This window comes from Ailuropoda melanoleuca, chromosome 10 (genome assembly GCF_002007445.2).
Source record: "Ailuropoda melanoleuca isolate Jingjing chromosome 10, ASM200744v2, whole genome shotgun sequence".
NCBI classification, from domain to species: domain Eukaryota; kingdom Metazoa; phylum Chordata; class Mammalia; order Carnivora; family Ursidae; genus Ailuropoda; species Ailuropoda melanoleuca.
This window is the reverse complement of record NC_048227.1, coordinates 9,703,397-9,715,455: the sequence shown is the minus strand read 5'-3', so window position 1 is coordinate 9,715,455 and position 12,059 is coordinate 9,703,397. Positions and strand designations below refer to the sequence as shown.

Sequence of the window (12,059 nt, the reverse complement as noted above, 5' to 3'; positions counted from 1 at the left end):
TCTTGCACCTCGGACAGCAGATGGCCAGGGCCATGGGGTGGGTGAGGGAGCCCGAGGAGTCAGCTGGGGGGGGGGAACCCTGTCCTCCTTTGGTGTTTCCACCTGCCCCTCCTCCTCTGCAGAGACTCTGGTTCTGAGACCCCAAGCAGAGCAGGGACAAAAGCAGCTGTGGGCCTCAGAAATCTTCCTTCCCCTCTCGCCAGGCCAGTTGCTCTGGGCTCTCTGCTCCCTCCCCACCGCCTGGAAGTCTTGCTGGGACCTGCAGGGCCCCGGGGTGCCAGAGACAGAGGGAGGGGGACACCAAGCCCAGCTGCGGCCTTTGCCGCCTGCGTGCCCAGCGGCGGGCACGGGGGTGTGGCTCTGTCATCAATCAGGCATTCACAAAGTGGCACCTCTCTCTCTGGAACAGTCCTGGGGGGGGCGGGGCGCGGGGGCCCCAGGCAGAGTCAGACCGCCCAGCCCCCACCCTCAGGGGCTCTGCCCGTGCAGTGTGACCGGAAGCAAGCAGCAGGCTGCAGAGAGGACAGCAAGGACACCGCAGCAGCTCAGGGGGGCACTTCCCACCGAAGGCAGTAAGACGTGGAACAGTGAGAGGGAGATGTGGACACGGCCCATGACTGAACGGCTTCAAACGGTACGTGCAATAGGAGAAAAGACCGGAAGGAGCTCTATCGCAGCAGTGGCTGTGATTAGGTTAAGCAGAAGGGTGGTGGTTGCTGCTTTTATCACTCGGGAATTTTCCTGTAATGGGACTACGGAGGGAGGGCGAAAGGAAAAGAAAGGCGTCTTTCATGAGTTTTGTATTTGCAAACACTTCACACTCATTAACTCTCTGGATCCCATTTGTGGCACAGAGAGGCTAAGTCCCTCTTCCAGGGTCACACAGCAGGGGCAGTCAGAAGGGGCATTAAGGGTCGGACCAGAGCCAGAATTCAGGCCCCACTTGATCAGGGAGGGAGTAATGAGGACAAAACCCAGAAGGCACTACGGGGCCTCTCTCTAGGAGACAGGAGGGTTGGGTCGGGCTGATGAACTTCTCCCAGAGAATGGCCACACAACCCCTACTTGGACCAAGCTCAGCTCCCTTAATGCCTTTGCCTGGGCCCTTCCTCCGCTGCCAGACTGTCCTCCTCCTCCTCTCCGCACTCACATTCCCCCCACCCTGAAGGCTGAGCTCATTCCCACTTCCTCTGGGAAGCCTTCCCTGATGGCCCACTCTTGGTGGTCAGTCTTTGACCTCCCCTAGGCCTGGCAGTGAGCGCAGGCCTCCTGATCTGGGTGGCCACACGCCTCCTCACCCGGCTCCTCATCCCCACAACCCGTTCCCCACTCCTCTGCTAACACCCTCCAACAGCTCCGGTCACCCTGAAAACCAACCCAAACCCCTGCCCTTCACAATCTGCCTCCGCCCCCTCCCCATTGCACACTCCTCTCTACCCAGACTTGTCTTCCTTCCTTCTCTCACAAACCAGGTCTGTTCCTGCCTCAGGGCCTTTGCACCACTCATACCGTCCGCATGGAACATCCTTTCCTCCTTGTTTTCCCCCTCTGGCCTCTTCCCATCGCTCAGTAATGTCTCTCATGAGTAAGGGAGAATTTGCCACGTTGGAGAGGAAGTCTGGGCTTCCAGAGGGGCTGTTCTGGACAAGCCTGCCTGCAGAAATCTGCCCGGGGGCCGCAGGGCCACACCACAGTTTCCTTACCCTCCCAGCCTGGCTGTCAGGCTCTGCCAGGGCCCTGATTCTGCCAACTATCCGTACCTTTGGTTCAGACTTTCCTTGACTCCACCCAGGGCCCAGATTGCCTAATCTGGCCCCTGGCTATTTTTCCGTCTCTCCAAACTTCTGTACCAATCAGATGAGACGGAAAGTGTCTTACCCCGCTAGCTGGAGTGTAATCAAAGCCAGGAATTGTGCCCAAAGACATTCATCATAGTGTCATTTATCAAAGTGGAAAAATAGGAAACAGTCATCCCCAACTGCAGAGAGTGAGTTAAGAACATGTTTCCAATTCTTTTTTATCATATTCCTTTTGATTTAAAACTCTCCGGTGGCTTGCTGGTGTTACTACAACAGAAGTGAAATGCCCTGGAGAGTCCCAAGCTGTCCCCACCGTGGCCCACCCTCTCTCACAAGCACGCTTGTCACCGGCCACATGCCAGCCTCACTCTCTTTCTTTCCCTCCCTAATATTTGCCATGTGCTCTTCTGCCAGTGGGCCTTTGCACGAGCTCTTCCCTCTGCCTGGAACACCCTCCCCTCTTCAACTAATAGACCGTCACCCTCCGGACCTCAGCTCACCTGTCCTGCCCTCAGGTCAGGCCCCAGTTCTAGGATCTCGTGACATTCCACCTCCCCCACCAGATCAGTAGCCCCAAGGGAGGGCTGGGCCCACATCCGGTTTTGCTTAGAAGGAGAGCTAGGCTGCTTAAGACTGTGTCAACAAAGCAGGCCTTTGATTTATAGCTGTTGGAGGAACAGGATATCTTACAGCCATTAAAAATGACATGGAAAAATCCACTTTGATCATATTAGAAGGAAAAAACCCAGATTTTCAAGTTGTATATGCAGCATGATTGCAAGTAGGTAGGAAAAAAGAAGTAAAAGGATATAAAGCAAAATAACGGTTGCTTCTAGGGGGTAAGATGACAGGCAAGTTACCCCTGCATCAAATTTCCTGAATATTCCACCGGGGGCTGCCTGACTCTCATCTTCATGACAGCACGTAGCTAACAGCTGTCTCCCACCCCCAGCCCGGGCACTCGGCCCCCACCTCTGCCCACCAGCAGGACGAGGGGTCTGGTACGGAAAGGCTAAAGGACATGGTCCTCAGTGGCAGACAAGGCTGGCGGGAAGATGGGGCTGGCTCGCTAGGACACTCCCAGACCCTGGAAGGGAAACCATGGGGGTGGGGAGGCCGCTGGAGGCTGGAGTTTGAACCCTGGCTGAGTGACCTTGGGCCCAGTGCTATGCCCACCCAGATCCCCGCTTTCTCACCCCTAAGCGGAACCCGCAGGAGGACCTGCCCCCCAAGGAGGGGGAGCGTGGAAGGAAATGACACACTAAATCGTGCACTGGTGCTCGGTGCTAGTTAATTAGGAAAGGGATGACAGCCAGACGGAAGGAAGAACTTCCGAGTGCTGCTAGCCCCCAGGCTGGTCTCTGACGTGCTCTTCTGGAAGCACCACTCCCCACACCCAGCCCTTCACCCACCACCTTCAGCCCCGCGCACCTTCCTTGGAGCCGGTGGCCGCCGCTGCCCCGGACACAGAGGTCGACCCGGTGGACGTCCGGCCCACGGGGCTTGAGTGTTTCCCCCCACGGCCAGGGGGCTTCAGGCCGCTGGGCTTCTGCATGGTGGTGCCAGTCGGTGTGTGGAGAAGGGTCCGTGCGGGTCACGTCCTCTCCGCCATTGTCACTCACCTGCGGGCAGACAAGAGCCATCACCTCATCGTGTCACCACTGGTCAGGGCCCCTTGATGGTGCAGGATTCCTGCACCCTCAACCCAGTGGGGCAGGGATCACCACACCCCTCTTTCCTAGATAGGGAAACTGAGGCACAGAGCAGTGGCAGCAAGCATGGCAATGGCGTGGCCTGGCCAGTGTCCTGGTCTGCTGGACTCCAAGGTCAGGCATGCTCTCTTCCCACCTTGTGGGCCCGGGAGGTGAGAATCAGGAGCAGGCTGGTTTGGGGGTCTGCAGGAAAAGCGGTAGTAGCCACAGCAGCCCTCCACGGGACCCCGCAGGTCAGTGCAGCCACCAACGGCTGAGTGTGACTCCCACCGAACAGAGGCTGGTACAGATTGACACGCATGGGCAGCCTGGGGCAGACAAGACAGGCCCACCGTCCCCTGGTCCTCTCCTCCGCGGCCCCGCGCGCACCCCCTCTCTTGTACCAGATGCTCATGGAGGGCTCGCCACGGGCCAGACCCGGTCCTGCCCCAGAGCAGCAGGTCTCTCTCTGGCGAGCACATTGTCCAGCAGGGAAAGGGAACACAGAGCCCCAGGAGATGGGCAGAGGATTCTGGGCAAAAGCATCACCCCCGGGGACCAGGAACAGGGGAAGTCCGTGCTTTACAGGTGTTTGGCTCTGATGCAGTAAGAGATGCCGCCTGTGCTGGTCCAGCCCCATCCTTACCCCATCCATGGTCACGGGATGCTATTCCCTTTCAGAGAACCCTTTCCTCCATTTTTGATCCATAAGACTTACATGGGCTGACCCCGCCACACACACGGGGAATGGACACACGACCCAGGCCTGGCCAGAGCTCCCGTGGTTAGTTAAGGGAAAATCATATAACCCAAAGAATACCAGGGCCTGGACTCTGGCTAGTACCTTTAGGAAAGGTTATTTCCTTCCTCTGGGGCTGCCTGGGTGTGGGCTGGATGCCAGGAACTACTGGGCCAGCCCAGTCACCGCCTGGACAAGCCTGCCAGGGAACGAGGCCAACGTGGAGAAAGCAGAGCTGAGTTGCTGGATTTGGACGGAGACCCTGGATCCAGCTGAGCCTGAAGCTGGTCCCTTGAGCTCTTCACTTACACCAGTCAACAAATCCTCACACCCCTGCATCGTTTGCTCTTTTTGCCTAAACTTATTTGAGGGGCACTGTCGCTTGCAAACAAAAAAGGTTCTGACTCATATGGAAGCCAACCCACAAGGCTCACAGCAGGAGTCTGCAAGGTGCCCTCCGTATGGCTGTCAGGTCAGCAGGTTGAGTCAGCGACACTATGACCTGTCTCAGCACAGCCACGGCACAAACGGCTCTTCATGCAGGGCTGCCAGGCCCGATAGCAGAGACAAATAATCCCCCGAGGCACACAGTGGTGACACCTACACGCCCAGGTGAGCCAACAGGAATATGGGACATGGTCGGCAGCCTTGGCCTGGTCCTAGAGCCTTCCAAACCCAACACTCCAATCCTTCGATGGAAGACTGACACCCCAGGAATTCTGGGGCCCAGGAGACGCTCAATCAGCTGGTGTACGAAGCTGCTCCCTTGCTCCCCAGAACCTGGCCCTCCAGCAAGCTCGTTCCCCAGGGAAGCGCCTGTGGGTTGCAGACATCACTCTCGGGTTAGGTTAGGCCTTGCCGGCATTCCCCCAAGCCCAAACGGCTCACTGAGCCAGCAGGGGCAAGTGAGCACGCTCTCTGGTGACAGCGATATCCCACCCTGTGGGTGGCTAACTGGCTTCCCGCTCCAGTGGCTTAGCAGGGGCCCTCTGACCTAGGAAATCCTGACGCAGGGTCCCACACATGCGGGGCAGAAGAAGGCCTCTTGCTGGGATTAGAACGACATGCAAGGAGCCCCCTCTCCATGCCTTTTGGGCCCCCTCTCTGCCTGAAACCCCCACCCCCGAGAAAAATATTACAAATCATACATCTAATAAAAGACTTATATTCAGGGGGTGCCTGGGTGGGTCAGTCATTAAATGTCTGCTATTGGCTCAGGGCCTGATCCCAGGGTCTTGGGATCAAGCCCCACATCAGGCTCCCTCCTCCACTGGGAGCCTGCTTCTTCCTCTCCCACTCCCCCTGCTTGTGTTCCCTCTCTCACTGGCTGTCTCTCTCTGTCAAATAAATAAATAAATAAATCTTTAAAAAAAATTATATTCAGAACACGTAAAGAACTCTAATCACAGGGCACCTGGGTGGCTCAGTCAGTTAAGCAGCTGCCTTCAGCTCAGGTCATGATCCCAGGGTTCTAGGACTGAGTCCCACATCGGGGTCCCTGCTCAGTGGGGAGCCTGCTTCTCCCTCTGCCCCCCCATTCATTCTTTCAATCTCTCTCTCAAATAAATAAAATCTTTAAAAAAATAAGTTAAGGGGCGCCTGGGTGGCACAGCGGTCAAGCGTCTGCCTTCGGCTCAGGGCGTGATCCCGGCGTTATGGGATCGAGCCCCACATCAGGCTCCTCCACTGTGAGCCTGCTTCTTCCTCTCCCACTCCTCCTGCTTGTGTTCCCTCTCTCGCTGGCTGTCTCTATCTCTGTCAAATAAATAAATAAAATCTTAAAAAATAAAAATATTAAAAAAAAATAAGTTAAATATATATTCACCATATGACCCAACCACCCAAGAGAAATAAACACTCATATTCATACAAAAATCCACAAAAAAATGTTCATAGCAACTTTATTCATAATAGCCCAACAATGAAAACAACCAAATACCCATCACCTGGTGAGTGATGAGCACGGTATCTATACAATAGAACATTCCTTGGCAATAATAAAGTGACTGTGACATATGCAAGATATTGACCACCTTCAACAATGTCAAACTAACTGCAAGAAACCAAACACAAAACACTACATATTGTGTGATTCTTATTGATAGGGAATCTCAAAACTATCGACAGAGAAAGCAGATTGGGGGTTGCCTGGGCCTGGGACCTGGGGCTGACTGCAAACAGGTATGAGAGAACTTCCCAGAACGCAGAAGTGCCCCAAAAAAGGATTGTGATGGCTGCACAACTTATTTTTTTACTAAATATCAAATCTGTCACCAAGCCGTATTTAAAATGGGTGAATTTTATGGTCCATAAGCTAAATCTTAACTTCTAAAAATTGTATAAAAAATAAAATCCTTGACGGCTTTCCATAGAAGTTAGTGAGCCTGCCTTCAAAGCCCCCCACATCTCTTACCTCCAGCACTATGGCCCTCCCTTACCCAGTTCACTCCGGCCATGCTGGCCTCTGGCCATGCCTGGATCACAATAAGCACGCTCCAACCTCAGGGCCTTTGCACATGCTATTCCCTTGGCCTCAAATATCCAGGTTCATTGCTTATCTCCCTCAAGCATCTGTTCCAACATCACCTTCTAAGATTACAACCCCTACCCAGTCCTCCCCATCTCCAGCCTGCTTTGTTTTTCACTACTGCTCAAGGAAAGGGACTAGGGTCTGTTTTGTTTACTGTGGTATCCTTCATCCTGACAAGAGGCCTAGAAGGGCCCCCCCTCATGTCCTCAGCACGGAGGACTGAGTGGCTTGTGGAGACCAGCCCCTCTGGTGGTCCCATGCCATGGCTTTTCATGTAGCCAAGTCTGATCTTCCCACTAGCCAGCATGTCCCCTAAGACAGGGACCAGGCATTGTAACAGCGTCCCTAGCATCGGAGTCTCCCCAACCAGCACTGCCACGGGTGACCCCACATTCCCTCACTACTCACCTGACAACTCCCCACCTCCCAGACCTCATTTGTGCCTTTCCTCCCACCTGCTCCACTGTTCCAACCACCTATGCAATACCTAGCCCAATGCTTCCTCCTCCACGAAGTCTCCCGGAACCTCCCTGCCCACAGAGCCCTTGGGATGGCACGCTGAGCAGAGGAGAGATGATACTGTTCCCATTTATCTTCATCTTGTCTCCCGGGAGCCCGCGGGCAACCCCAGGAGGGGCCCCAGCTTCTCTGAGAACCCAGCCGCAGCGCAGTGCCTGGCCCAGAGCCCGTAATCCGAAAACCTGTGTGAGGGCACACTTGCCATTGCCCGGAGGACAAAGGCCTCCAAAGCCACAAATCTCCAGGACACTCCTCCCTGGGGAGGCTTCTGCAGAGGCTCCCGGAGTTGCCTCCTCCCTCCCGGACCCTGAAGATCCCAGAAGCCTCCAGGATGAAGGCCTGGCAGGAATGTGGCCTCATTCGTCCCCTTGAGCCCTCAGGAGCCGGGAGCCATCTCACAGGAGCAGCATGGGAAGCTCAGAAAAGTTCAGGGACTCACCCAACATCACACGCTGCTCAGCGGCCGTGCTGGACCCAGCCCCAGGGCTGGCTCTCCCCTGCCTCCCTAGGCTAGCCAGTCAGGGCCTGGACTAACATTTGTGAGACCCCTGGCCTCTGGGGACAGCGCCTGCGTGCCTCACTGACAAAGGAGACCAGAGGAGCTGGCTGCAGCCATTCATTCACTCGGCCCACCACCACGGCCAGGGCGCGGGGAGGGCCTGGCCGGAGAGGCCAGCGGCCGCCCCCACCCCCAAGGTCTCCAAAGCTGAGGGAGCTGAGGGAAGGGGAGAGGGGAGGAGAGAAGAAATGGTGAACAGGAAGAGGGGGAGGAGACCTGGGGCCAATCACCCCTTTGTGACTCAGCCCTGCTCGTGGGATAGAGGAAGGAAGGGCTTTCTTGGGAAAAGCCGGGACATGGTGATAAATTGGCCACTGGCCACACTCTGGGGGGCGGGGCAGGCCTGGGAGATGGGGAGGGAGCAGACTGTAGGCAACGTGGATCCAAACCCTGACCCACCATGAATGGCTGCAGGTCCGTGGCCCGGTGGGAGCCTGCTGCGTGGCTGGTAAGATGGGGTGAAAGTATCGCTTCCCCCTGGGGAACGAGGACAGGCGAGTCTGAACACACATCCACGGGCAGCCCTCCGCGCCTGGCCCATGGGAGCCGCCGGGGAAGGGCAGCTGCCACTCCGCTCGGTGTCTATTATGATCTTGCAAGGCCCGGGGTGCACATGCCGCCTCCCCCAGGGACTCAGGGCCCAGGCGAGGCGGGCAGGGGAGGGGTGGGGGAGAGCAGGCAGCATTCAGACCAACAGGCCCCCTTTGTGCTGCCCTCAATTGCCATTTACCAAAGATAAACCCAGGCTGCATTTCAGGGTTTCCATTTCAGCTGCCCGGGGGGTGGCGGGCCGGGGGGGGGGGTGGCAGGCCGCAGGCTCAGTGGGGAATGAGGCCCAGGAACTTTCCGCCAATCAGAGGCTCAGGGTGTGGCCCCACGGAATGGGGGAAGGTGCCAAATAGGGCAGTGGAAAGCCCATCTCTGGGGTGCTGCCGTTGCCCAGGGGGTGAGGGAGGCGGGCACCAGGAATCCTGCTGCGGAGACCCAGGCCCGTCCGGCTAGAGGGAGACACTTAGGCAAGACCCTGTTGTTGGCTGAAGCCCAGCCTTCAAGCCCACGCTTGCCACCCCCAACATCAGGGGCTCCCCTGGGTTATTCCGCCTCCTCCCACCTCCGGGGTCAGCAGCCAGGGTGCCCGTGCCCCCCGCCCCGGCCCTGTGACCCAAGTGCTGGGTGGTGGGGCACCCAGAGATGAACTCCGTGTGGCCCCTGAGTGGTTACCACCAGCCCTAAGGCTCGGTGCCGCGGAGGGCATCAAGCAAGGGGTGTGACAGATCAGATGTGCCAACTGGCAAAATTGCTCAGGAGCTGATGAGGGTGCTGGGGCGAAGGAGGGCAGTGAGGCCACGGTCCCGGGGGCTTCCGTGACAGATAAGGGACGCAACAATGTAGCCTGAACCACCACAGAGGCGGGGGCTGGAGGGGACAGAGAGGGGAGAAGAGCTGAGTGGCATTTGGTGGCCAACAGTGTGCGTGCAGAGGGAGCACCCAGGGTCCCAGCAGGAGGGAATGTCTCTACACGGGGAGGGAGCTCAGAGAAGGCAGGGGCTGAAGGAGGAGCTGGGTTTGGGACATGCCAGGTATGAGGTCCCCAAGGGACACTGGGGGGAGGGGCAGGAGGCCGAGTGATGGGGCCCTTGGAAGGGTCACTGGCGATAGCCAAGGCCAGGGAGAATCCCAGGCTGGGGGGACCCCCCAGCACGGGACATGAGGGAGGAAGGTCTGTGGACACTCCGGAGAGACAGGTAAGAACCACAGACAGGTACGAACGACAGACAGGTAAGAACAAGCAGCTTTCGAGGAGAGGATGCCACGGGATAGCCGCTGGGCCTCCCGGTCAGCAGGGAAATGCAAATCCAAGCCACAAGGAGATCCCGTTTCCCACCCAATCAGATGGGCAAAAAGTCAAAAAGCCAGGTGACACCAGGAGCTGGCAAGGCCAAGCCACATGGGCTGGTGGCTGCGAAGCCCGAACCTGGACCACGTGGCCCAGGAGGCACCAGGAGGGCGTGATCGGTGCTGACCACAGCACTCCACGCAATGGCTGGGGGACGTGGGATTCGGGGCACAAACAGGGCTGGGGCGCGGTAACTGGGGCTCTTTCTAAGATTTGTTTCTGAAGTCCTGCAGGACGTACGTGGGTATTGAACATATTCTGTCCATTCCTTTTTTCTGAGGACCTAAAATATTCACAATCGTTTAAGAAAAATGTAGAACTTTACCTCTGAAACTAATAATACATGTGTTAATCAAATTTAAATAAAATTCAATTAAAAAAATTTTTTAAAGATTTTATTTATTTATTCGACAGAGATAGAGACAGCCAGCGAGAGAGGGAAACACAAGCAGGGGGAGTGGGAGAGGAAGAAGCAGGCTCACAGCAGAGGAGCCTGATGTGGGGCTCGATCTCATAATGCTGGGACCACGCCCTGAGCCGAAGGCAGACGCTTAACCGCTGTGCCACCCCGGCGCCCCAATGAAAAATTGTTTTAATGTAAAGACAGACACAGGGGAGGGGAAAAGCAAAGAGTCACTCCCCTCCCTGTATACACCTACCCAGAGGAATGGGGAGGCAGGCCCCAAACAGAGTGCACCCCCCCACACAGGTGCTGTCTGCCAGGCCAAGGCTCCCCCTTATGTCCGTGTGGTGTGGGCTCCCCCAGCCCTGCCCCACCAGGCACCCCAACACTCTCGCCTGCACTAGAAACCCAGCGCCACCCCAAACCCTGAATCTAGCAGGCAGGTGTGACCACCGTCCCCACAGGCCTGCTCCCAGCTGGCGCTCACTGCTTGTCCCATCTTGCTCGGAAGGGAGGCTTATTTTGTCTGCACTTGGCCGAGGTCGGGGACTTCCGCCTGGTGCTGAGGCTAGAATCCCCATGTGGGGACACAGAGCAGGGCAGGGCCCTTCCCGTGAGTCCTGCCAGCTTGAGGGGAAAGCCAAAGCCGGGAGCCTCATGCCAGCTGCCCCTCGGGGCTGGGACGGCCGGGGAGATGGCGCTGGTCTGCCTCTGACCCCGTCCCCACACCCACCCTTGGCTCTCACCGGATCAACGAGGCCCCATGGAGCCAGCCCAGGCTGCTCAATCCTGTCACTCCTAGGGCTGTGGGCCGATGGTAGGAGATGGTGGCCCCAAGAAGGACGAGGACGTAACGGGCCTTGCTTGGGGTCCAGAGTCACCCCGGGAGTACCAAGGGGCCTGGCAGCCATCCAGAACCAGCCTGGGGAAGGGGCCGGCCCGAGCCTCACAGCAGAGCTGGGGCTGAAACCCAGGCTCCACCAGTCGATGTGGCTTCAAGGAGAAGCAGGCTGAGGCAGGGAAGATGGCATCTGGCAGCATGGACGCAGAGGGTGGGGCACACAGGGGCTGAGCAGAGGACAACCCGAGGGCCCCAGGGGACCCCAGTTTCTCTGGCAACTGAGGCTGGGGGACAAGCAGGGCTGAGTCCAGAAGACTGGGGTCCAGTCTGACGTGCTCACTATCCTCACAGCGTCTACGCTCAGGGCTGGAGATACCAATTTGTAAAGTCAGCATCTTCCCCGTCCTCCCAGAGCCTGGGGTGACGGCAGAGCCCCGGGAAAGACCGGGCTGTCTGTCTTACCTGAGCTGGACACACTGGGGCGGGGCCATCTTCTCTCAGGTTGGGAGGTGGTTCAGATCCCGTCTCTCAGCACAGCAAAGGGGATCAGGGCTGTGTTGGGTCTGCGAAGGGGAAGGAAAGTCAATGTCAGTATACTTCCTTGCCTTACACACACACACACACAGAGTTGGCACACTCAGAACCAGGAGACAGCCACGGCTCCAGAGCCCAGTCCAGGCTGTGTGGCCACCGCCCTTGCCCACCCCACCCCCCGCGACTGGACAGCTGGGGCCCTCCTGCCACTGGCCCAGGACGCTGGGCAGGCACTGGCTGACTCAAGTTGCCCTCAGACCCACCCCTGTTCCCATTTCACAGAACAGGAAGCTGAGGCCCAGGCTGCCAGTCACAGAGCAAGGGAACAGGGCAGTGAGATTCAAGTGACAGAAACTGGTGCTGGGCAAGAGGGTCCCTGTGACCAGATGGAGTCAGAGGCCGAGGGAGGGAAGGGGCCTGCCGAGGTCACCTGCTGATCTGGGCAGAACAGGAAGGAAAGGGCTCCTGTGTCCTGCCTCCCAGGCCAGGGCACCGACCTACTCCCCTTTTACTGTTGTAGTGCCATCCCACACATCCAGGCCAGGGA

At 57.5% G+C, this 12,059-nt stretch overlaps 1 protein-coding gene across 4 annotated transcripts in view; it reads right to left on the bottom strand.

The window, feature by feature from the left end:
- CLIP2 (CAP-Gly domain containing linker protein 2) overlaps nt 1-11,565 on the bottom strand; it is a 59,294-nt gene extending 47,729 nt beyond the window's left edge. For 3 of the 4 annotated variants that reach the window (XM_034670011.1, XM_034670013.1, XM_034670014.1), the window contains exons 1-2: nt 11,441-11,565; nt 3,231-3,421 (exon numbers count right to left, since the gene is read on the bottom strand). In XM_034670011.1, the coding sequence (XP_034525902.1) occupies nt 3,231-3,354 (124 nt within the window). In that variant the 5' untranslated portion in view covers nt 3,355-3,421; nt 11,441-11,565. Of the gene's footprint in view, nt 1-3,230; nt 3,422-7,717; nt 7,926-11,440 lie in introns of those variants that run through there. The other variant, XM_034670012.1, reaches the window with a different exon arrangement.
- Between the last annotated feature and the right edge of the window lie 494 nt (nt 11,566-12,059).